Source organism: Podarcis liolepis (genome assembly GCF_965112155.1).
Source record: "Podarcis liolepis genome assembly, chromosome: 12".
NCBI classification, from domain to species: Eukaryota; Metazoa; Chordata; class Lepidosauria; order Squamata; family Lacertidae; genus Podarcis; species Podarcis liolepis.
The window spans coordinates 20,018,309-20,043,510 of record NC_139563.1 but is presented as its reverse complement, the minus strand read 5'-3'; the positions used below and the strand labels follow the sequence as shown (position 1 = coordinate 20,043,510).

The following is a 25,202-nucleotide window of genomic DNA, read 5'->3' as shown; positions in this document are numbered from 1 at the left end:
GGAAAGTCTGTTTCAAATTACTTCAGCAAATGGGAAGAGCTTGTTTCTTTGTTCAAGCCAAATATATTGTACAAAGCCCAATTAAGCATTGTAGAGTCAAGTAAAGGACGGCCCTTGGAGATTGGCTATATATGTGGGGACATAGGCTTGTACAAGGGGACACAGATTTGAATAAATATGCCTTAAACCAGGTTGAGGATGAATGGATGCCCATTTCCCCATTCTGTCTGTATTTCACAGTTGTGTGTGATATTTATACATAGAATCATAGAACTGTATAGCTGGAAGGGGCCCTGAGGTTTATTCTGCAGTGCAAGAATCCTACCCACAGCCATCTCTGGGTGGGATCAAACCACCAACCTTCTGGTTAATATGTTTGTGAATATTTGATTTCTTTTTTCCATTTGCATCCTTGGTTTTGTATTAAAAAAACACCTGAATGCCCCAGACCAGGAAACTGCTAAAACTTCACTTTTATAGAGGTGGGCACAATTGCTGATGATCAATTTAGCAATTGATTAGCAGCACCTATCTGCTACTTAGCCTCTTAATTTCTATGGAAGCATAAGGGTGTACTTAGCTTTTCACACATGACTTCTCCTTTTTGCCTTTATTTTTGTTAAATAAATCATGGCGCAGTATAATATGACATGTGTTGTTATTCATCTGAGGTTGCATTTACCTAATTTTAAGACCTACTAAGGAACAGATTGTTATTATGTAAAACCACAGAATTCAAAGAGGGTGTGCTTTCTTTTTCCCATGGCCGTATGTCCTGCTCAAGAACCAGACTCCTAAAGACTAGCATAAAAAAATACAATTAAATGCGGTTGTTAGGTTGCTTCTATTAACACCAAAAATGAAAGATGGACCTTTGCTCTTAGGAGCTTGCTATTTAAAATGTTGCATTTTAGTCCCATTTGAGACACCAGGGAGAGTCAGAGGGCTGAGGGTGAGGGTGATGGAGAAGGCCCTCCCTTTCAATGCAAGGAATTGCATTTATGAGGTTCCACATTCAGCCTCTGACCTACTAAGTTAAACTTAAAAGATACTGTGTTAGTGGGAATGAAAAGGACCTTTGCCTGTCATTCTGGAGAGTTGCTACCAGTCAAGAGCACACGATTAAGCAGAATCCAACAGCTCATGTAATTGCAAGTGGATTGGACATTCTTAACCCTGCTTAGGAGGTTTGAAATATCTGCACTGAACTCTTGGAATAATGTTGAGAGTCAGTGATAAGAGGGAGGTTTGCAGACCCTTTTCTCAACAGCACATTCTATTCATAAGCCACCCAGCCCTTACAGTGATGGGATGAGCATGGACTTCATTAGAAGCAAAGCACATTCAGTCACGTTATATTATGCAGCATCTGTTGCCGTTTGCTGACTGCATTTTTAAATCTCTACAAAAGGGGCATTATCTTACTTTAAAGCTTAAGCCCAAACAAGACTAATTTATAGTCTAATTTAAAACTTGCTACCAATGAAAAGTCAAATGGTAAACCTGATGGCTACGATTGCGGGATGGCATTTTTGCCCTACTCTCTTTTCCCCCTTATTGAAATCATTGGGGCTGATCTCATGGCTAGCCTATTCGCATTGACTTCAATGGGACCAAAGTGCAACGAAGTTAGCCTGCATCTTCCCCTACGCACTGACTATATGGTGCACGGAAGATGAGCATGTAAACATGTTTTGGCCACATGCCTTCTGAAGTGGTACAGTTTAGCAAGAGCTGGTCCATGTGATTCTGCTGCTCTTGTGTTGCTTTTCTTGAGCTGCTGCCTAGCCTCTTCAGGAGAGATAAGAAGAGTTCATGAGGTTCTTGCTGGCCCAGGCAAAGCTTCTCCTGGCCATCAGATGACATGCCAGGTCTGTTAGGAATATTTTGTGGGCATATGAATCAACAGCTTTGCTTGATCTCCTGTAGAAGTGACAGAGTTTATCATCCTGTGACTTGCCAAGGAGCCAGGGTGTGTTTCCTACCCCATACCTATTAGTACCTTAATTAAGAACAAAATGACATGCTGAGGACTACTGAAACATGGTAGCAACAGCACGAGGGGGATCAGTTGCTCCCTAAAGGAAAGGAGAGAAGCTGATTATGGGGAAGGTGGGTGAAGAAGAAGTGTGGGCCTGTTTCTTAACAACGAGAGCTTGGAGAGGCTCCTGACCAATATAGTAAGCTACCTCAGTCACAAGTCTGGCAGAGGAGGGTGAACTGTTTTTGCCATTACTCTATCCTAAATATAATGAGTGTTCTCACTGCTGATCTTGCATAGATGCTTCATTAGTAATCCCGGGGATGACAGCAGCTAGCAAATTTAAAATGACTTTGGGAGCAGTCATATTCTGGGTAACCTGAGGACTGAATCTGGAGCCACAGAGAATCTAAACCATTAAAATGGCAGAGTGACACTAATCCATATTGTTAAGTTCTTAATTCAGTAGCATTGTACTTCAGTGTGGGGCTTGCTGTAATACTATTGTATGATGTTTGCCCTGAAAGGACAGTCTTCCCTGCTGACTAAGTAAAGTAGTAGAGCCAGGCATACACGGATATCAGTCAACTTCTGCCTCATGTGGGCCAAAGCCCCTCTTGCCATCTTGGACTGAAAAAAGTCTAGTAGTCCTACTGGTGGGTTTCTGGTGACTGCAGAATGTTCATACATCTTTGAATGTGGTTTGCATGTTCCCTACCTGTATCCTATGAGCTGCTTTAAACAGAAATTAGAAATGTAGAATAGGTCCCCAGAAATGGGAAAACTGGAATGGTTTGAAACCACATGAGGCCACCACCTTGTTGAAGTTAAACAGGGGCTGATTTACCAGATGGGAGACCACCTGACAGCCACATACATGCCACTATGGGCTCCATGGTGGAAGACAGGCAGGATATAAATGTAAGGAAATAAAATCTTTAGAAAAGATTTAACACTGCTATTCTATGTAATTGTTGCTTCTGATTGCCTTTTATCTCATGCACTTTGAACTAAGAATTTACTTTATAAAGTCCATAGATGCACCATCTAATTCACTTTTAATCAAGTTTTTAAAACTTGAAATACTTTGACATGTAGGAAGGCATTTTATTGTATCTTTTAATATGACATACAATGTGATCCGGTGTTTACAAATGTGATCCATCGTCTTGCCCAGTTCATATTGCTTCATGATATTTTTTGACAGTGCATCCTTTTCTTCCCTCACCCCCACCGTATGTTGTTGATCTAAAGATTTCCTATGACTGGATAGAAAACTTTCTGCAGCAATTGGGAGAGGATAGCTGAGCACCCTCTGTCTGCCAAAAGGTAGGCTGTCAGTTGCTTGAAAGGTAAACACTACATGACCTATAAGCCAGCCAGTCAACTTGCACATTGCCTTATTAGGTAAGTAGCTGGAAATGGAGTCTGGGGACAGAATTTGCTGGATGGCAAACTGAGCATCCGCCTGGGGGAGAGGGAGAGAGAGAGAGAGAGAGAGAGAGAGAGAGAGAGAGAGAGAGAGAGAGATACACAGCCCAACCTCCCAGTAGATGTGGCCCAATAGACATTCACTGGACTGAAATCACTCTTCACTTGCATTTTCATTAAGTGTGGAAATTCATTTTGCAGGCACCAGAACATGGGGTTAACAGATCCATCTTAATGGCTCATAAATTAGAAATATATTGCTCTTCTTCCATTGTATCTAGAAGAACAAGGTCAATACTATACAATGCTGTATAGTAATATTGCTATCAGTGTACACATTTTTCCATTGTTGGTTTTTGTTAATTCTTGGTTGTATTGACATATTTATAAGAAAGAACGAAACTATTGCAAATAATACATTTCTTCATATCCGTCTTTTCCCCCTTTAGTTTGCCACAGACGTCAGGGGAATTTCGGGGAGGATGGCATGGAAAGCAGGCTTTTGTGTGGCTAACATTGACTAATGACCTGATAACTTGGTTTGATAATGCAGATAGGATCAGGTGTAAAGCACATTGAAAGAGTTGCATTTGTGCAACACTTCAAGACCACTGAAGTGCATCATTCAAACCCTGAGTCAGATGGTGGGTGGTGTCAATTAGTGCAATCAGTTCATTCTAACTGGATGCATTTCCTTGCATTTGTGAAGCAGTGTCCATTGGTATTAACCTAAAAAATGTGGGTGACTGCCCATACAGCAGTTTTTGCTCTTGGTTTTAAGAAAAGCTAGCCCTAAAAATGATTTGAGCATGTAAAGTAGACTAGCCACAATGTTTTGTGGACTGATTGGTACAGAGTTTAGCACCATTTTTTATTTTTATTTTTACAGTTTCATAATGGATCTGGAATGGTCTTTGGATAGAATATTAGGATATCAATACTCAGAAAATAAATGACACAAAACCAAAATCAGATCTGAAGCATAGAGGAGCTGTGTGTCCTTTATGCTCTGTTTATAGGCAACAGCAACAACCACAAAAAGCCAGTAGATTGCTTGCGTAGTACATAATAGCAGTGCTTGTGCACAGGATGTGGCGCTTTGACGGGGGGGGGGGGGAATATCCAAGCCAACCCCATATCTTCAATTCACTCTTGTTGACTCAACTAGAGGAAATGCATTCATTATTTTCCAGTCATACTGCCAGCGATCATGTTACATCAACACCATGGTTGGTTGTTCCATGTTGTGTAATGACCAGAGTAGTTGTAATCAGGATGTTTTCTTATCTAAAAGACCCCTCCTAAAAATGTCCAGAATGTCTTAGTTGAATTACCTTTGCCAGGTTTTGTACTGCCTTTGTCTCTCCCTTTAAAAGGAACTGCAGTCTTAGAAGTGACTTAACACTCAGCAAGATATGGCTTTATTTTGGAGATGAAAGATTTGGGAGTCCCTCTCATGCACACATATTTGCGGAATGAATTTCTGCCCCTCTACCCTGGGGGCTTGTGTTTGGAACTGGATGGAGGGCAATTTGTTTTTGTTTGGCAGAGAAGAATGCTCCTTGGAAGTAAATAAACTGCTGAAGACTGACAAGGATTTGGGGAATGAGTATCGGGGGTTTTTTCCAAAGGAAGATGCATATGTATAAGTCAAAGTAGAGAGGCTGTGTGCTTTCAACACATCTGGCATCAACAATTTGCAATTGTTCTGTAAACGTGCTACATGTTTCTGTTCTTGGACAAATACTTTCACCTATGACCTCTTTGAAACTGTTTCTGCAGTGCAGTACAAAATTCTGCTTCTACAGGGATGTGTCCAAACTTTCCATACTCTGCAACACCGTGTTGCATCATTGTATAACAATAGATGTGACTGAAGTAAAGTGAAATGGATTAAACATTTTCCTCGCTAGAGGGATGATCTCATGTCAGGAAATTTTATACCCGGTTGGACGCTCATATAAATAACATCCACTAAGAGAACAGAGTAACACTTGCAAATCTTCTTGGGAGGGGGAAGAGCAGCAGGAAGCTCTCTTGAGATCCACCCATGTTTTATGTTTACAAGTCAGTGTATCACCTTCACCTCCCCAGTAATTACATGTATCAGATTAAAGCATGACCCACCACGTCGTTGCTGGAAAATATGCAGCCCATTCTGAGTTGCAACCTGGCACCAGAAACTGTATGGGGTTTGTATGGCAGTATGTCATTGCTACGTACTTAAAGGACTTGGGACACGGGCCTACGGCACAGATTTGGGGAGCAGACTTACAGAAGACTCAGCAGGGATGGGGCTGATCTGCACCAGCCTAGCCCCTGCTCTGTACCTGCTGACACCAGGCAGGTGCATTTCACAGTATTCTTTTTTGCACCTGCTAAAAACATCTTTGTTTAGACAAGCCTACCTAGATATGAACACCACTGCTGAGTGTTTTTAGTTTGTCATTGATCTTATTTTTGGAATGTTTGGCAATAATCATATTGATCTACTCTTTTTGCATCAAATGGGCAAGACCATACTTGCCTTACTTTCCTTTAATCAAGCTTGCTTACTTTCCTCTTCACCCACTGATGACAGATATAGGGGCTTAAGAAGAGCCCTGCTGAATGAGGCCAATGACCTATCTGCTCCAGCATCCAGTTCTCACAGTGGGAAGCCCAAGAGCAGGACCTGAGCACTACAGTTCTCTGCTCACTTGTGATTCCCAGCAACTGGTCTTCAGAGGTCTACTGCCTCTGATGGTGGGGGAAGAACATAGTTGTTGTGGCTTGTAGCCACTGACAACTTTACCCTTTATGAACTCCTGTTCTAAAACCATCCATGCTGGTGGCAGTTGCTACTACTTATAGGGCAGGTTCCATAGTTTAACTATGTGCTATGTGACGAGGCAGCCCTGTTTAGGGAAGCTTTTAATGTTTGATGCATTACTGTATTTTAATATTTTGTTGGAAGCTGCTCAGAGTGGCTGGGGAAGCCCAGCCAGATGGGCAGGGTATAAATAATAAATTATTATTATTATTATTATTATTATTATTATTATTATTATTATTATATCTGTCCTGAATTGCCCAACATACATTTTATTGTTCTAGTGTTACGATAGATAGATAGAAAGAGAGAGAGAACTTTTCTCTATCCACTTCCTCCACTCCATGCATAAATTTGTACTTCTCTGATCTGCTTTTACTCTAAATGAGAAAATGCTGCAACCTTTCTTGATCAGCAAGTTTCTACTTGATCATTTTGGTTTCCCTTGTCTTGACCATTTCCAACACCCTTTGGGAGGGGATGCACATATAGCTGAAATGTCTGGGTCCCTTGCACATAGGACTCTGTCTGTTGTCTCTGCTTACTTTCGTTCTCATAGTCCCATTGCCCTTCCTCTCATCAAGTTAAATCTACGATATTAGTTGCATTTTCTTAGAGCCCTGTTGAAGGCTGAGAGTCCTCTTGGGAGGAAAGTCTTAACGTGGATGTTTTGTGGCGCATTAGATCTGTCAAACTTCATCTGCATTCATGCTCATGTGTCATTGTGTAAAGATGCTTTGTTCCCTGCTGAATTTTTGACCTCACAGACCTGTGTGAGGAGAGGAACCCACACCACTGTCTGTACCATATTAAGGCTTGTGTTCCCTGGTGGAATTGGCTGCTGTTCAGAGACCTTGAGTTGACTTTCACATCCAAGGGGCTGGTTGGAACTTGTATGAATACATTTTTTTTTTAAATAAAAATAAGTATTATTCACATTTATGCTGTTTGGAAAGTCCTTGCAATATTTGGAAGCCTGCCCCCATCGTCTAAAAGCTTGGTCAGCTAACAATTAAATACATAAATTATCTGCTAAAATCAAAGCAAAGCAAAATCAAGTGGGTTTTTAGGTTCCCTTCCAGAGGAAAGAAGTGCCACAATTGGTTTGTTGGGCCTCTGGTGTGTTTTGGTCATCCAAGACTTGGTGATACCTCTAAGAAATCCTCACAAATCAGGGACTAGTACCTTAGATTCTGACTTGATAATAAGACTTTATAGCCTCCAAGTGGAACTGAACAAAGTAAGCTACTTAAGGAGGGCAGAAAAGCAATATGGTTTCCTGACAGTGCAGTGTGTGTTCACCAAGGCTGCCCCCACCATTACCCAGAATAGCATTTCTGCACACACTGGCAGGAGAGGGAGAGAGAATGAGAATTGCTGCCACTTTTTCAGTGTAGCCTTCCAGGAAGATAGGAAACAACCATCTAGCTCAGCATTATCTTCTCTGATGGGTAGTGGCTCTCCAGGCAAGAGCATTTCCCAGCCCCCTACCCTGAGACAGAAAAATTTGTGTGTGTGAAATAAGTCTCTACTCTTGCCATTTCATTAAAAAATATGGTTGTGTGGCATAATAGACCTCAGCCACCTTTTGATGTTAGACAAAGTATCAATAACTTCCAAGAGATCTTTTAGTTGCATGAGATAATCACTAGATGGCTGTATGTTGGAATATCCCAGTGTTGTGCTTCGTTGCAAAAAATCGCAGGAAAATCTTCATTTCAGCTACTTAATCCTGACACTTGAGAAGGGAGTGGATTTGAGTCTTAAGCACATGATGAGCTAGGAAGCTTAAAATGATCTCTTTGCCCCCTTCCCTTTAATATCCCTCTTGTGTATTTCACTCTCAGCAAATCACTCTAAAGAATAGTACCTTATGTTGATATCAGCACTGGGAAAAGGCCAGCCATTGCAGAACCTTCCTGTGACCATTCAGTGGGACATATTGCCGGAAACAAGATTATTGGGTAGTAACATGCTTAATTCATATGCAGTTTTAATGCCTCTCTTGAGCTATTGGGACACATCAGAATACAGTTAGACTTGTATTATAAATACATGGCTTTCCTAGGGCTGCCAGCTTTAAAACAACAAATCCATAGGAAGCTGCACTAACCAGCAACAGTTTTCCAGGGTTGCAAATTCCTGTCTTTGACAAAGCCTACCTGGATCTGCCAGGGATGGAACACAGGACCTTTTGCATGCAGAATCAGGTGCTCCTGTTTTTTGTCAAATAAGGTTAGCATCGGAGCAACTTTTAAGGGGATGGAAGGCTTTTGGAATGTTGTTATCTGTGGATATCCACTGTATTCTTTGAACATGTGAACTGTGGAAATATAGGCCAGAGGGACAAGTTTACAAATTCCATATATGCATCATTTTTTAAAAAAATACCCATAGTTAAAACATTCAGCTCCAAACCATTATTTAAACTTCCCATGTTCAAAGTCCATTTGGAAGCTAGATGTGAAAAGCTATTCACAGTGGAAGTGCTATCAATGCATTCCTGCCACCATTTCCCCTTTTGAACAGTTCTGCCTAGTCCCTTTAGAACTCTTGAATTTAAGGAGTATTCTGGAGTATTTTGAGTGATCATCTCCTGAACTACCAAACTGGAGTGAGTGTGTTTGGGGTGCATGCGGAATGAATATGCGGGCAAAGGGCATCAGTTACTTTTCATGAGTCTGTGAAGACTAGAATAAGAACTTATTCCTTTAAATGAGACACCTGGATAATCTACTCTCCCCTCACTGGAGAAACCATGTTTCCATCCTTTTTGGTTAGTTTGGTTAAAAAAAAAGAAAGGGGTGTGTGTGATATGATTTTAACCCTACTTAACTTTGAAGTCTCCTCATTTGAAAGGAGTTCATCAAATTAAAAATGAATGCTGCTATTAGGTGAATTGTGTCCTACCAATTTTTACAGCCATACTTTTAACACCTTGCGTCTTTAAATTTTGAAGTTCTTCTAAGACTGATGTCTGTTCCCAAGAACATAGTTACCCATCTTTCCTCCCCCTCAACTGTGAACCAAACACTGTTTTGCTCATATGCTGTTCAGAATTCTCAGCAGTTTCAATATTTTGCTATTAGTCTGCCAGTAGTAGGACAAGTGTTTAGCATAATGGATATGATTACCAGCATTGATCCTTCTGTAGAAACCAAACTGGTTGGCTGTCTCTGCTTTCTGTTTAAACTATCACTGCAGTATATTCTGATTACAGGTATCATATTTGTCTTTCCTTTATGGCAAATGAGGATTTATTTATTTTTCATTTCTATTCCCTAGTCAAAATAAAGGCGGGCTATTTAATTGCTAGAATATAAATAGTCATTCAGCTAACGGTTTCAAGTGGTAATATTGTGAATCTCCCAGTCACCATTGTCCAATCTGTTTTAGCATTCATGTGCCTAATTTCTGTTTGTAATCTGATTACTGCCTTGAGCTGCTCCACTTTGCAGCCTATTGCTATGCATTTACTGTACTCCCTGGGACGCGATAGCCTGACAGCTCCAGTCCTGAGCTATGAAAAAATCTCTACACAATATTGCTAAGACGGGCCTAGGGCTGTGGCTGACTGAGAATTAGCTGCTATTGTAGTTTTCTCCTTTTGCCTGGTCCCTTTGTTTTCTGCAACCATGTTTCGAAATCCTTGGATATCCAGCTATTTGCGAAATGTCAGCTACTCCGAAGACCAAGGTAAGAGTGCCAAGTCCATCGGAAACAATGCAACTGAATGTAATTTATTGTAATCTAAATTCAAACAGTTTTCTTTGAGGTTTCTTCCCTTCCCCTCCCTCCCGCCATGAAAAAAATATTTACCACTTTGGTAATCAGCATTTAGTTTGGCATCTAGTCTTATTGTTTTCCCAAAGGACGCTCTTTTAAAAAATCCGATTAGATGAATCTTCTAATTAGCTTAGCTAGCAGTTGAATTAAGGCCTTGTAGGTATACTGAGTAACCATTAATGGTAATATCTTTTGAGGATTTTTTTTTTTAAGGTGATGTCTGTATTGTGCGTTAAGAAGAGGCTTGCTTGTTTGGTTTTCTTAAAGTGTTTTGATCGGTAGTGCAGTGATCAGTTTAAATTCTGAAGCAATAAATAATTTTATTGCCTTCAGAAAACAAACAAATAAAATAGGGCATGCATATATTAATTGCTTTCCAGTGAAGAGTTTTATGAATACAATTGCCATAATCCTGTGACTGCCCAGGGAACAAAGTATTGATACGTTTGCAGTGACTCCTTAGTATTCTGGAGAGAATACTGCACATGATTGTCAGCCTAACCACCAAAATATCAGCCAACCCTCTTGAGAGAGCCTAGAAAACAGATATGCTTTTACGTCTGTTAAACATCTTTATGTAATTTAAGGGCTGAATGCATGCTATTTGAGCAATAGGTTTCTTTCCCCCACCCCTTGAAACTTTTAACACATGATGTCAAAAACATGTACCGTCCACTAAGAGAAACTTCATTTATGGAACTTTTTGAGGCAAGGTATCGTAGCATTTTGGAATCTGCTGTAGATTGAAAAGGTACGCTCCCCGCCCCCATCACATTCACACAGTGTACCAATATTTTAAGCTGCTCTGTGCATTGCAGTTATTCAAAATGTGGGTTTGGTGCTTCGTGGTTAATGGAAAGTTAAATCATAATATCACGCAGGCTTTTTCTTCTTTGGCTAGCTTCCCTTCTCCCTCCACATCCCTTAAGTTGAAAGCTTCTCCTGTTTTGGCTGGGGATGGAGAGGAATTTTCTCTGTGGCCTTCTGGAGGCTTTCATGGTTGAGAGAGGTATCCATGCCAAAAGCTGTGTTGGGTTATACACCATTTAGAATTGCTATAAATTTTTACGCATGTCTGGCTTTAATTTAACCAAACTCATATACTGTTAGAGAATTATTAACAGCTGCTCTTTCCAATAATACAAATCTATTATTCGTAAAGGTCATTCTTTTTCATTAAGACGCACAGTTTCAAACAGGGTAATAATGGTAAATCACTGCTAATGCTTGCCTTGACTATTGTGTGTGTTTCTTTGTTTTTGAGTTGCTTTTTAGGGTAAGCTTTATCCATATTGTTACTTTGGGGAACAAAATAAACTGGATATCATCATAGGACAAAGCAGATGCCAAGTTTCAAAAAGGATGTTTGCTTGCTGACAAGGCTTCAGAAACACTAAATTGTTACTGTCTATTCCAGTTAACTTAAAACAATATTTTATTGACTACTTAATTTTTTCCAAACTTTCTACGCTTCTCTTTAAAAAGCCAAGTCATTTCAATGTGAAGGAAGGAGAGAAGATGAGAGAGCATACTGTTACTTAGCTTTATTAAAAACTTATTCTAGACATTGTTTCCATTTGAACAAACAAATTGATTGTATCCAAGGCTGCCAATGAATGGAACATTTCTTGCTCAGGCCACAGAACTTACCCTTGCTTTCCTTAGTGTGCATCCCACACCCTTTTCTCTCCCCTGTGCAACCTCAAATTCTGTTCCAAAAAATTAGGGGATCCAAAGAGTTGGGGGCTGACAGGAGGAGAAGAAGGGGAAGTCCCATTGCATGCAAGGTCCCAAGCCCTCCCGAGATGTTGGAACAAAGACACATGAAACCAGTATTTTAGGTTAATGGGCTAAAAAGGCCACAACTTTATTGATTACAGAATGTGAGTGGTATTGGCTTAGGCCAGGCATAGGCAAACTCGGCCCTCCAGATGTTTTGGGACCACACCTCCCATCATCCCTGACCACTGGTCCTGTTAGCTAGGGGTGATGGGAGTTGTAGTCCCAAAACATATGGAGGGCCGAGTTTGCCTATGCCTGGCTTAGGCATTGGAAATGAACCGACTCTTATCTGACTCCTGCCCATCTGCAGGAAGTCTCAGAAGGGTTAACCACCAATAGGGGGAGCCCTGCTGATGCACATCAACTAGGAATTCCCCCAGGGTCACCCCTAGGGGTCGTGCCATGGCCCTAGCCCCCGTCTGGGCTTCAGACAGAGACCACGCCCCTTGGATTCCTTTAACGGAATACCCTTGAATTAGGAAGGGTAGGTGATGGCCACTACCTCCCCTCACCTCCAGCCGAATACTCCAATGCCTAACTGGATTTGCTACGAGGCAGGTGAAAAACCAAATGGCTGGTGCCAGTTTGCCAAGTGAAAAAGAATCCTACCAGGCCCCTTCAACGGGCAACCAGCAGACGAGGTCCATAGCAAGGTGAAGAGATAAAGAGCCGAACCTTGAGGGAGGGAGAGAGGGAGGGAGGGAGGGAGGGAGAACTGAGCAAGCAGGAAGCAGAAAAGGGGCGAGTCCTCGACCATGGGCAGTTTAAATAGCCCAAGCCACGCCCCCTGACCAACCAGATTGGTCAGCCCAAGGGATGACACGGCCGAGCGTTCCCAATGGCACAGGGGCTATACCGCCCTGAGCGCAAGGGTCGGGCTTGTGACCAACCCGCAACGTCATCTCCCCAGGAACAGGAAATGGCTTTGTGTGAGTGGAAGTCTGCTGGATACAGCCCAAAGCCATTTGATTTACTTCCTGTGAGGGCCATGGGTACAGGCAGTAGTTGCAAAGTAGCCTCATCTAGGGTTGCCATACTTTTCTGTCCAGATTTACACTGTTTGAAACATGGTAGCCCTGCCATTACCTTCCTTTATATCTTACTTTTCAAGTGTATCTCTGTATGGCATTGGGGAACTTAGATTCACTGATCTAATACATTCTGCAGCAGCTCCACTTGTTCCAGCTGTTCCACAAGGCATGATGGGATAATGTTGGAGCCAGTGTGGTGTAGTGGTTAGGAGCGGTGGACTCATAATCTGGTAACCTGGGTTCACGTCTCCGCTCCTCCACATGCAGCTGCTGGGTAACCTTGGGCTAGTCACACTTCTCTGAGTTCTCTCAGCCCCACTCACCTCACAGAGTGTTTGTTGTGGGGGAGGAAGGGAAAGGAGAATGTTAGCCGCTTTGAGACTTCTTCGGGTAGTGATAAAGCGGGATATCAAATCCAAACTCCTCCTCCTCTTCTTCTTCTTCTTCTTCTTCTTCTTCTTCTTCTTCTTCTTCTTCTTCTTGGAGTCAAAATATGGAGCAGACTCCAAAGATGGTACTGTTGCCAAATCCCTCTGCAATCTTCTTGCATGGGAGGAGGGGGAGTCCAGAACAGGTTCTCACCACAAATTTCCTGCATCCTACTTTTGTGCAGTGGTTCCTGCACTTCCCACTCAGGCTAATCCAATCTTTAAACAGTAGAAACAACTACTGTAATTGCACCATTATTTTGTATTTTTTGCTGCAAATGTGAAGTATGAATGGTAAACTGTTTTTAATGTGAACATGTCTTGTAAGTCTGGATCAGAGATCACCAAAATGTATATTTAGCTAAAAAGCCAGTGTTTAATGTTTTCCATGTTTAATGCAGGAAGTACGGTACATGGCGGGAATGATGTGAGCAGCATGCTTACTCATTCATGTCAAGTGGCAGTTTGGTTCACCATGATGTGGGCCATTGTGGAACTTATGCTAACTACAGTATAACAAATTTACCCAGGGTGCCAACATGAAAGCTACTGGCCCAGTCCTCTGTTCATAGTTCTAAGTCATCGTCAGTGTTCTGTTATTATTCTCTCTCCCCAGCATTGTTTGCTTTCACCATATGAACACTTCATAATTGATTTGTTTGGCTCAAAGTGCAAGGTTAGACTATTAAAGCACTGGCGTTTTTCTCCTCTCCCATTAAACCTTTTGCTGATGTGATACAATTTCCTTTCTTTGTTCCAGATTTTGACAAAGAAAATTTGGTCAGGTATAAGACTCCAAGATTACTCCAAAGGAGGAGGACACTAAGGTAAACAAATGAACAAAACTCTCTTAACAGTTCTTAGGTGTAACTGACTAGTCTCTGGTGAGAACAAAGAACAATACTTGGCTTAATCTTCATCATTGTATAGCAGAACAACAAAGAGTCCTTTGACACCTTGGACACTAGCAGGTATTTTGGGCTAGTTCATGCCTAGTAAACCCTGGTTTATCGTTTACTCTGGATATTGTTGAATTGCCTCTGTTTGCTCCACACTGCCTGGAGCCAGGAGGAACAAACTATCTGTGATTAGTGTTGTGTGTGAACCATCACTCACGATCAGTTTCTCTTCCATTAGCAGCAAGTCAAGAACAAACCTTGGCCTCTGCCTGTAGTTTCTTTGGAGAAAACAGAGTGCAAGTGTTGGCAAGGATGTAATGTCAAGGCAAGGTTTGTGGTTTGTTGTTCCTGGCTCCAGGTCAGGCAGAGCATTTCAGCAGCAAGAACTAGCATGCTGCTATTTCATGGTAAGCCATAAACCATGGCTTACTGGCTATGCAAACCAGCCCATAGTATTTTATGGGGCAGAGCCCACTCTGTCAGATGCTTGAAATGTTATTCTCAGCTGGCAGGGGGGAAAAACTAAGAGTGGAGCCAAAAGCTATGAAACGTAAGAGGAACAAGGAGGTCTGTGAGGTTTCTGTGCAAAGTTCAAATTGAAATGTCACAGCCCTCCTGTACTTGGTAATTCATGGTCTTGTGACTCCACCGTTAACACCTCCTGTATGTGTGTGTGTGCGCGTGCATACGTGCGCATGCGCGCCTCACAACTGAAGGTAACATTTCATGCACCTAAAAGAAGGTTGGTAACACATGAAAACATATGTCACGATAAATCTGTGCATCTTTGAAATCAAACCTTTATTAGGCATTATACAAATAAAAACCGTAAAAAGGAAAATAACATGTAAAAGCCTTGAAGTACAGTATATATAAAAAGGCAGCAGTTGGCTACAAACATATATATATATATACATATAGAATCAGTGGTTTTCCTTGTTAACCTACTCCTTGGAGGACTGCAGCCAAAAACTCGGCTACCCCCGCCGTTATCCTTTGGTCAACGTCAGATAGGCAGAATCCCACACATTCACCTTGCTGGGGTTCCAGACCACCCAAAAGGGGGGACAGCATGCGTTGACGGAGCGTACTGTACAATGGGCAATGAAAGAGAATATGCTCTACAGTGTCCGGGACATTGATAGAGCATCTGCAGAATCTCTTGTTTCTAGGGATGTTTTGATATCTTCCCCAGACAAATGCTGAGGGAAAAACATTCAACCGGGCCAGCATAAAAGCCCTGCGTTGGGCTGGGATTATTAATTTAGTAACGTAATTGACTCTGCTATCTAAGATATTTAAATCATAGAATATGGGGGAGCAAATTTTGTTTACAGCTGCCATAATCTGTGCATCTTTAAGCTGCCACAAACAAAGCTGGTGGTGCTGTGGTCTAAACCACTGAGCCTCTTGGGCTTGCCCATCAGAAGGTCAGCGGTTCGAATCCCTGTGATGGAGTGAACTCCCGTTGCTCTGTCCCAACTCCTGCCAACCTAGCAGTTTGAAAGCACACTAGTGTAAGTGGATAAATAGGTACTGCTGCTGCAGGAAGGTAAACGGCGTTTCCATGCACTCTGGTTTCTGTCACAGTGTTCCATTGCACCAGAAGCGGTTTAGTCATGCTGGCCACATGACCCGGAAAGCTGTCTGTGGACAAACGCTGGCTCCCTCGGCTTGAAAACGAGATGAGCGCCACAACCCCATTGTCGCCTTTGACTGGACTTAACTGTCTAGGGGTCCTTTACCATTTTTTTTTTTACCTTTTACCCCTCTGAACATACATTTGGAGATATCAGAAGTCACTGCATATTTAAATCTATGTGTGCGGCACTAATAATCCATGCAGATTCACCCTAGAAATTAAGAAAGTGGTTGTATAAATCAATCTTTTAGTCTCTGTCCTGAAAGAAAAAAAAAAGCTCCATATCATGCTTTTGGAATAGAGCAGGCTTGGGTCTTGAAGGCGCCTTCTTGAGCAATAAATGGAACTCCAGCCAAAAGCAGGAGAGGCAGGAAAGAAACCAAGTACCTATCTTTTGCAGTTACTACTGTCATGACATGTATGTACAGTACATGCAAATACTGGCTGGTCCTCCCTTAGCTGCAGTGAAAGCTTCTGCTCTGCCCAGGCCCACTTAGCTGCCTGTTACCAAGTCACACCACAGGTGTGGCCCTTGGGAATCTCAGATCGTTGTCCCATCTCCCAGCCCTTTCAATTGGATATGCCAGGGACTGAACCTGAAACCTTTTGCTTGCAAACTCCATGCTCTGCTGCTGAGTTACGTCTCCCATCTACTGAGCTGTGGTCCCCCTATACATAAAGAGCAATAGAGGAACTGAAATAAAGAGAGCTGACGTATGTATGCTAGTCTGTATTTTAAAAGGAATGGTTATGTACATTTGTTTTTGCTGCCTTTTCCATGAAGGAGTTCAAGGTCATGACTTTTTTGGGTGTGCAGTATAATGAGCCATAATGACGAAATGCCAGTTTCCTTGGGGTTTGAGTTAACGGTGTTGCTGATTGTTGGGAATGGTAATTAGGTTAATAGGACAGATATTCAAAGACTGTATGTCACGGAAGCAGAGAGCAGTCCTCCTTATCCTTTTCATCTTAAAACATGCCCTCTTTGCCCAAAATTATTGTCAGCCCATGTAACAGGAGCTCAGTCAGATAGCTTAGCAGTTTGTTTAACATTACCTAGTTTTAAAACAGTAAATAATTGGAGGATTAGAAAGCCTAGTTCTTTGGGCTGTGCTTTTATGAGTATCTTTCAAATCCCCCAAAACCATGGAAACATTTGCAGTCTTTTTCTTCTTTTTAAGGAAAAGTTAGGAACTGTAAGCTGTGGTATCTGGATCTCTAGCAACAGATTGGCAGGGGATAAAAGTGGGCAAAGGCCATCTCTCTAATTTGTGACAGGAGAGAGAGGAAATTCAAGAAAAATGAAGAAATGTAGCTCTTCAGGCTTGCCATAGATTATTAAGTCAGAAATCTAGCCTATCCTGCCACTAGTACAATGTGAGCTTTACAAGTCATATTGGCTAGACTAAAAGTGGGTAGAAAGTTGTTTTGGATGTACTGGTAGATCTTTGGGTGATTTGCAGTAGAGCAGCAAGAGTTTATGACTCCCAATTATATGGCAATGACAACAACTAGAAAGCTTTCCTCCCTTAAATTCAGTTGCAGAAAAAGATATATTGACAGAAAAAATATAAGTAGATCTTTGAAGGTAATACACCTAAAAACAAATGAGAAAACTGTGATGTTTCAGAATTGGAGGAGTTTCGCTTTGGTAGGCTACAGCACACATTCTAAGCACCTGGTGTGCAGGAGCAGATATGAGCTCTTGTAGGCATCAGTAGCTTTGAAGGGGAGTGTGTGTGTGTTGTGCAAAAATAGCATGAAGAGATTCCTGTAATGGCATGAGCTTGCAGCGCACCCAGGAGTTGCAGATCAAAACCAAGAAAATATGGATAGATGCTGTATTTGTAATCTCTATGATTAGTGAATGACTAGAGAATTTCTGATTATGGAGGGCAATGGTTGGGGTAGGAGCTAAGACATAGACCGACCTTCCACAGCCTGGTGCCCTTTAGATGTTTCTGAGTTACAACACTTACCATTGCTGAACACTGGGCATGCAGCCTGGGGCTGTTGGATACTAACAACATCTGGAGTGCGCATCAGGGGAAGGCTGGTCTAGACTGAGAATAATAATAGTAAGAAACTGCAGCCAGAAGAACAAAAGAGAGTTTGTGAGATTAGTATATTTTCCACAGCACAGGCATGAACTCCCACACTAATAAACCAAGGACCAGAAGAACCAATGAGGATATGGCATAATATGTAGTATTGATCATCAAGGATGATAGGCCGATGCCATGGGCTGCCCAAGTACTCTTTCACTAAGGCACTGATGCTTCCAGTAAGGGGGGGGGACTGCCTATATGCCATAGTATAACTTGATTTATAGCAGAGTCTTCCACACCTTTGTTAAACATAATATTGTTGATGCTACAGTTTTCAGAAAGAGTTTTCATTTGAGGATAAAGAAGAGCTTGCAAACAGCACTAAGGATATCGATGCCAACCTTTTAGCAGTGCTGCCAAAAGGTAGGTACAGAATTGTGTTTTCTTGTATAGTGGCTTTTTAGAACGTTGCTTTGAAAGATAGCCATAGACATGCTTTCTTCGTAAACAACATTTTGCCCCATTCCTGAAAGAGGCATGCTGAAAGCAGAGGGTTTGTTCTGGGATAATAGTTCTACTCCTTGCAAAATTCTGACATGCCAACAATGAACCTTCAACTTTTATCATGGTGTGCGAAATCTCCCAGCAATGGTCATTCCCTGGGCACCACAGTTCAAGAAGGACACTGACAAACTGGAACGTGTCCAGAGGAGGGCAACCAAAATGGTCAAAGGCCTGGAAACAATGCCTTATGAGGAACGGCTAAGGGAGCTGGGCATGTTTAGCCTGGAGAAGAGGAGGTTAAGGGGTGATATGATAGCCATGTTCAAATATATAAAAGGATGTCATATAGAGGAGGGAGAAAGGTTGTTTTCTGCTGCTCCAGAGAAGCGGACACGGAGCAATGGATCCAAACTACAAGAAAGAAGATTCCACCTAAACATTAGGACGAACTTCCTGACAGTAAGAGCTGTTCGACAGTGGAATTTGCTGCCAAGGAGTGTGGTGGAGTCTCCTGCTTTGGAGGTCTTTAAGCAGAGGCTTGACAACCATATGTCAGGAATGCTCTGATGGTGTTTCCTGCTTGGCAGGGGGTTGGACTCGATGGCCCTTGTGGTCTCTTCCAACTCTATCATTCTATGATTCTATGATTCTATGACCTCCCTCTTCCCTCAAAAAGGAACCGGGAACATGAAATTCAGTGCCATCTCCAGGTCTTGTAGGGTCCTGGGCCAAGATGCCCTTAGTGAGCCTCCTTCCCTGTTGTGGGCCCCTCAAAAACACAGAGCATTATGTGAATGGTTAGTTCAGGCCTCCATACCTAACTGCCTTCACCTAGAATCAACTCTTATCATCCACACACTTGCCTAATGGAAGACTTAGATCTCCAAGGAAAAACTGCTCATTTTAGACTGAACAGAGGGCTGCAAGCACAGAGCAGCTGCACTAGGAGAGCTCTTGCAGAGGAGTAACTCCAGATAACTCTAAATGAGCTGCATACTGCAGGAGAAGGCAGTGACCATTCCCCAAGGCTCTCTATTTAAGTCTTTGTCTTTGGGGTGTGTGGAAAGCCTATTTTCTGGCCCCATTGTCCTTGCCCATTCTATTCCAGATCTTCCCCACTCTCTCCAAGTCCCTTCCAATCCTATGTTATTTCCAATATCATCCCCATGTGCAGTGTTCTTCAACCTTGGGTCTCCACATATTGTTGGTCTACAACTCCCACCATCCCTGACCATTGGCTAAAATGGAAATGTTGGAAGTTGTAGTTAAACAACTTCTGGGGACCCAAGCTGGAAGAACACCGTCCTAGCATCATGAAATAGTTCCAGAGTGGTGCACAGAGAAATAAGTATGTTTGCTTACGTGAAATTGATCTGGGAATCAGGTATTGTTTTTATTTTTAAAATGGCGATGCAAAATTCTCAAAGTCTTGATTTGGACATCCCTTGTGGTATAAACTGCAAAAGGCTTTCAATTTTGCTCTTAAAATAGACTTTGCATTACTGTCACATGGCTAGTATCTAACTGGATCCTTTATCCTGCCTGAGAGAGTTTTTGCCATAATGTGGGACATTTGTTAGTGTGATAGGGAAGACCGTTCCTTCCTGAAATTTAAAGCTGTTTGACGCACACAAAATATAATTGGAGAGAGAAAGATATTTCTTCCTTTGCTTGTTTTTAAATTGCCATTGGAGTGCATCTTAAGACACTCTTGGCAGATGCATATTTAACCTGCTAAAATGTAACTGTTGCCTTGTGTAAAAACACCCCCCAACCATATATAGCTTTCAAAACTAAGATTTATAATGCAATCTATTGCAAAATAAGCCAGTTTAAAGTGTCCTGTGCAACATTTAAAAATAGATTCTAAAGTCTGTGATTCCTCTTATGGGAGAAGGGTTGTCACTTACATGATCTGTATAAAATCCTTGGGACTAGGTGACTTAAAGCAAAGCTGGTTGGAAATGTATGTCGCATCACTCATCTTTAAAACGCTGCTTTCTCTCTTGTAAGTGTTCTGTACCTCTCAGCTGTGCTGAGATAACTTGCGCAGCCCAGCTGTATCCTTCAGTGGTCAAAAGTTTATGCTGATGTTCAGACTGGCCCAGCATGTCTGTGTGAAATTGTATACCTCTCAATGGGATCGTGAAAAGAGTGAGCATGCAGGTCTCTTTCACTGATGATACATGCATTACAGGACGTATAGGAAAAGCAAAATTTAACTGACCATTCCCCCCCCCGCCCCCAGGGATTTACTAGTATCTGTGGGGGAAAAATACTTTTAAACCTAGGTGAATGTGAATTTTACTTCTATACAGCATATAGGATAGGGTGGAAGCGAACCTGCGGCCCTCCTGATCTAGAGGAACTTCATATTAGGAGGGCTACCTGTCAGGTCACTTTAAAGGGGGATGGGGACAAAGTTGTCTTAGGAGAGCCTCCAGTCATGTGTTAACCTATGTAATTGATATAACTGCCTGGAATCTCAAGTGTGGAAAAAGTGTGATGCTGCACAGGCTAGGTCTGTGCTATTTTTATCTCAGGTCTAGCTTGAGAAGGTGTTGGGGAGATACTCCACAAGCCCATAGCTTTCACTTAGGCCTGCAAAACAGCAGCACAACCCAGGATACTTCTGGCACCTGAGGAAGACCATTGCATCAATTGCAGAGTTGAGATTGCAGGGTTTTAACCTCTCAGCTGGCTATTAACCCGGGATACGGACCATCCAGCACTGCACTGTGGGAGAGGAGAGAATCCTATTTTGTTTCCTTCACCTTCCCTCCCCTGCAAGGCTTGAACGGCACTACGGTACAAATCTCCTGTTCCAAGCTGCCTGGGGGCCTGAACAGGAACATTTCTTATGGAGTGTGGAGGCATTTTGCTGCAGGTCTCACTTGCAAATAAACTCTTCAGGGTTTTGCTTCAGCGAAGTGGCGACTTGCAGTTCATATGTTAACCACGGTGATGGTCCATTGATGGCAATAAAAAGAAGTTTATGCTCTTAGGCCTGCACCTAAATAAGAGTTGGCTATGTGTTGGTGTTATTTATGTGGCTTAGGTCCTCGGCTCTTAAACACGTACCTAAAAATTGTGGCCTGAAGGGAAATGACTGCATAACTCTCCAAAGGCCCCCTTAAAAACCTGTGCTGAAGTCAGCTTTAGAGTTGCCAAGCATACAGTGCATTAGTGGTTCAAGCAGTAAAATTGTTCTGTCAATTAACCAGGACTGGGGAGTGAAAAGCGAGTGAAAGCCATGCAGTTTGCTCCACTCATGACCCACAAGATTCCCCCTCTCCAAGCTCTGGTCTCAGTGTTCTTCCTGACTTGCCAGCTTCTGATTTTGCTCTGATCCTGCGGACTGCCTTCCGCAGCATTTTTCTCATCAGGATTTTGGATAGAGTCTGAATGAACATAGCTGTGCAAGCCATGGTGTCAAAAGCAGCTGCCACTTTGTATGTAAACTTCTGTTTCCTCTTGGGGTGTTATTTGTTTTTATTTACGCTGTTGCAAAATGAATAAAAAATAGATGGTAACAACAACAACAACTATTACCTTAAGTTCATTGGCCCACATTCACTGGCGGAGGAAGAGGGGGGTGGGGGAGCGCATCGCCCCCCCCACACCACGAACCTGGTGGGGTGCCATCACAGCTGCCCCCCCAACTGCTGGGCGCCACGCCCCCACAGCTGATGTGCCACACCCCCAGAACGTGCACCACACCCCTGCAGGCAGTGTGCCACGCCCCCAGGATGATTGCCAGCCACGCCCACGCCTGTTCTCTGCCCCCGGTGCCAGAGCATGAAGCTCCATCACTACCTACATTTGCCTTATATGCCCTGCTCTTGATTCCACCTTATGCAGAAGTGAGATGGGTTGTGACTGCAACACTGACTTTTCAGTGGTGGCACCCTGGTTGTGGAATGCTTCTGCTTGCTAGCATACTGCAAAATAGTTGTGGTTTGTAGAGTTAATGTACCTTTGAAGCAAGAGCTCCTGCCTCCTTCTTTATAATGGCTTCTCCACTGAGCATGAAGTATGAATTAAAAAATAAAATAAAAATTGTGAATGTCTGCTGTCTGAAGGAACACAGAATTCTAGTAACTTCAAAAGAGAAGCTCTTTAAGATCAGGGAAGTGGCTGCATAGCACGAGCTGGCTCACCTCTACCAAAAGTTGTTTTATGATTATGCATGGTTGAGAAACACCCTGAACAGGAATGAGAATAATGTTGGTATTCTACTGGTTTCCAAAGTTTTACATAATACTTTTCTTAATCTGCTGTTTGCTAATAACCGTATTGTAAAAATCCAAGGGTTGTATCTGACTTCTCAGATATTAATTACAAGTAGTCTTGTGCATTAATTTCAGTGGGTCTACGCTTATGACTAACCTAGAATACAACTGCAAACCATTCCATTAACAAAGTGCATAGTTGCAGATTTCTAATAAGTATTTTATGGGGTTTTGTTTTGCTTCAGTTTCCGAATTAAGAAAACTCTTTGAACCGAACAGGCAGGATACCTTGGAAATGAAAAGGTAAATTCTATATTTCTCCTTAGGATAGATTTCCAGTTCTTTGGGGGTATTTCTGGCATAACCTCTTGCTTTCATCTTCCCCAGGAAAGAAAGGATAGCTAGGCGTTTAGAGGGAATTGAAAATGACACTCAGCCCGTCCTTTTGCAAAACTGTCCAGGATTGGTTACCCATCGTTTGCTAGAAGAAGATACACCAAGATATATGCGTGCAACAGATCCATATAGTCCTCACTTCAGTAAGAAACGTATTTGTAATATTGTATTGTAGCAGATTTGGGCTAGTAGGAGCTCTGCCTGGCTATGAGTAGGTACTATAGAATCCTTGTATTTCCTTTATGTTTTAAAGGGCAACTGGTATAAAATACCTTAAACATTTTAAGGGTCTTTATTCTCTGGGAGTGTGTGCTAGCACATAGAAAAATAGGTGACTTTAAGAGGGGCTTAGTCAAATTCTTGCCCGTTCAACTATTAGGTTCTTCTGTACTAGGTTTTTTGTTTTGTTTTTAAATGCAACTCATGCTTAGAAATAGCTAACCATAAGGATCTGTAGAATCGGTGAATAGTGAGGATGCTCAACTGCACGATGTATCCAGGATTTTATCAGCCCAGGGCAGTCTATTTAAAAAGTAATGTGGTTGAAATAAAAGACACAGCTTATAAGCAACTCTACTGTATTTTGATAGGATGTATAATAATGGGAGAAGTCCCCACAGCTTGGTTTGGAAATTGAAGAGTAACTTCAAATATTTGTGGTAAACGCTCAAGAAACAGGCAGCAGTTGCAAGTTTTAAAGTTACTCCTAATTTTCATTTCTCTCTATTAAGGTTGTTTAACTGAACCAGACTTAAACTTCCTCTGTTTTTAGCCCCAAGTCCTGGACACCAACTGCTGTTTACAAAGAGATAAACAAATCATAAAAATCTTAGAATTGTAAAGTTGGAAGGAACCCTGAGGACCATCTAGCCTTCCAGCTGTTTTGGGACTACAACTCCCATCATCCATAGCTAACAGGACCAGTGGTCAGGGATGATGGGAGAACAGCTGGAGGGCCAAGTTTGGGGGTGCCTGATCTAGTCTAACTCCTTGCGGTGCAGGAATATCCATCTGTCCCAAGCAACCTTGGTGTTATCAGAATGATGTTACCATTCTCTAAGCAACTGAGCTATCCAGGGATGCCCCTAAGGGGAATTTTTAAGGCTCAAGGGACTGATGGGCCAGCCCAGGGATGCTTCTGAACCTTGAGACAGGGGCACAAATATGCACAGTCCCACCCAGGACATTTTTTAACCAAACTGTGGGGAGCTCCCTAACCCAAAACACCATTAACAGAGGCAAAGGCTATTTACAGGCTCTGCAAGCCATCACCCTAGCCTATTTTTTTCATTTTCTCTTTAGCAAACAGTGAGACGGAATAGAAAGCCCAAAGACTTGCCCGTAGATTCCTTAATGTCTGCTTCAAACATTGTAACTTGTGTTGAATACTAAGACATCTGGAAGGAAGTCATACGGAAGTGGATGAGTGTCAGGATAATACCTACAACTTTGTAGGACTTCTTTAAAAAGAGAGAAACTGGGAAAGCTGCCTGTTATAATTATTCTGTGTTGTTATAGGAAGATCAAATGAAGAAGAAACTTCAGATTCCTCAGTAGAGAATCAGCCTAGATCAAGATACCAAGCAGAATCCAGTGGAGGAAAAACAAAGCCACCTTCTTACAGCCCTTCAGTCATGGATTCCCAGGGACCCGAGTCCAAAGCGGAAAGGATAGCTAGGTACAAGGCGGAGAGACGACGTCAGCTGGCTGAGAAATACGGACTTTCGATAGATTCGGATGTGGACTCAGAATATTTATCCAAATACACCAGGGCAAGGAAAGATCAAGAAGTGGCTGAAAAGAGAGTACCAAAGAGTGAGAAAAATGAGGATGAAAGTAAAGATTATAGTTCTCTGTACTCAGCGAGAACAGAGACTAAGGAGATGAGGAATGCTTCTTTGGAGTCAAAGGAAAATTATGTGCTTGAGAGGGCAAGTTCTCCAGAAAGGGAAAAACTGCATTTGAATGAGGACAATGAGAGAGAAGCTCCAGAACCTAGTTGCAACAGACACGATCTACCCTCTGCATCAGAGAATTCCACATCCTTCTCATATATCGGCCATGACTCCTCCCTAAGTGAAGTGCCAAGTTCGCCAAAGCAAACTCGCAGGGTTTCCCTTTCTTCACCAAAGCAGCTAGCTTCACCAAGTCATTCCCTCAGCGACAGCAGATTAGGGTAAGTACGCTGTTCCTGTCGCTGTTTTGTAGAGTGTCAGCAACTGTTGGTATT

The 25,202-nt window shown here is 42.3% G+C and overlaps 1 protein-coding gene across 50 annotated transcripts in view; it reads left to right on the top strand.

Annotated features, from left to right (window-relative positions):
* Nucleotides 1–25,202, top strand: part of SVIL (supervillin) — a 147,357-nt gene that overhangs the window by 63,141 nt on the left and 59,014 nt on the right. For all 50 annotated transcript variants that reach the window (XM_083466537.1, XM_083466563.1, XM_083466561.1 and 47 more), the window contains 5 exons: nt 14,012–14,078; nt 18,172–18,263; nt 22,822–22,879; nt 22,964–23,115; nt 24,491–25,148. In XM_083466537.1, coding sequence (XP_083322663.1) covers nt 22,872–22,879; nt 22,964–23,115; nt 24,491–25,148 — 818 coding nt within the window. In that variant the 5' untranslated portion in view covers nt 14,012–14,078; nt 18,172–18,263; nt 22,822–22,871. The remainder of the gene's footprint in view (nt 1–14,011; nt 14,079–18,171; nt 18,264–22,821; nt 22,880–22,963; nt 23,116–24,490; nt 25,149–25,202) is intronic.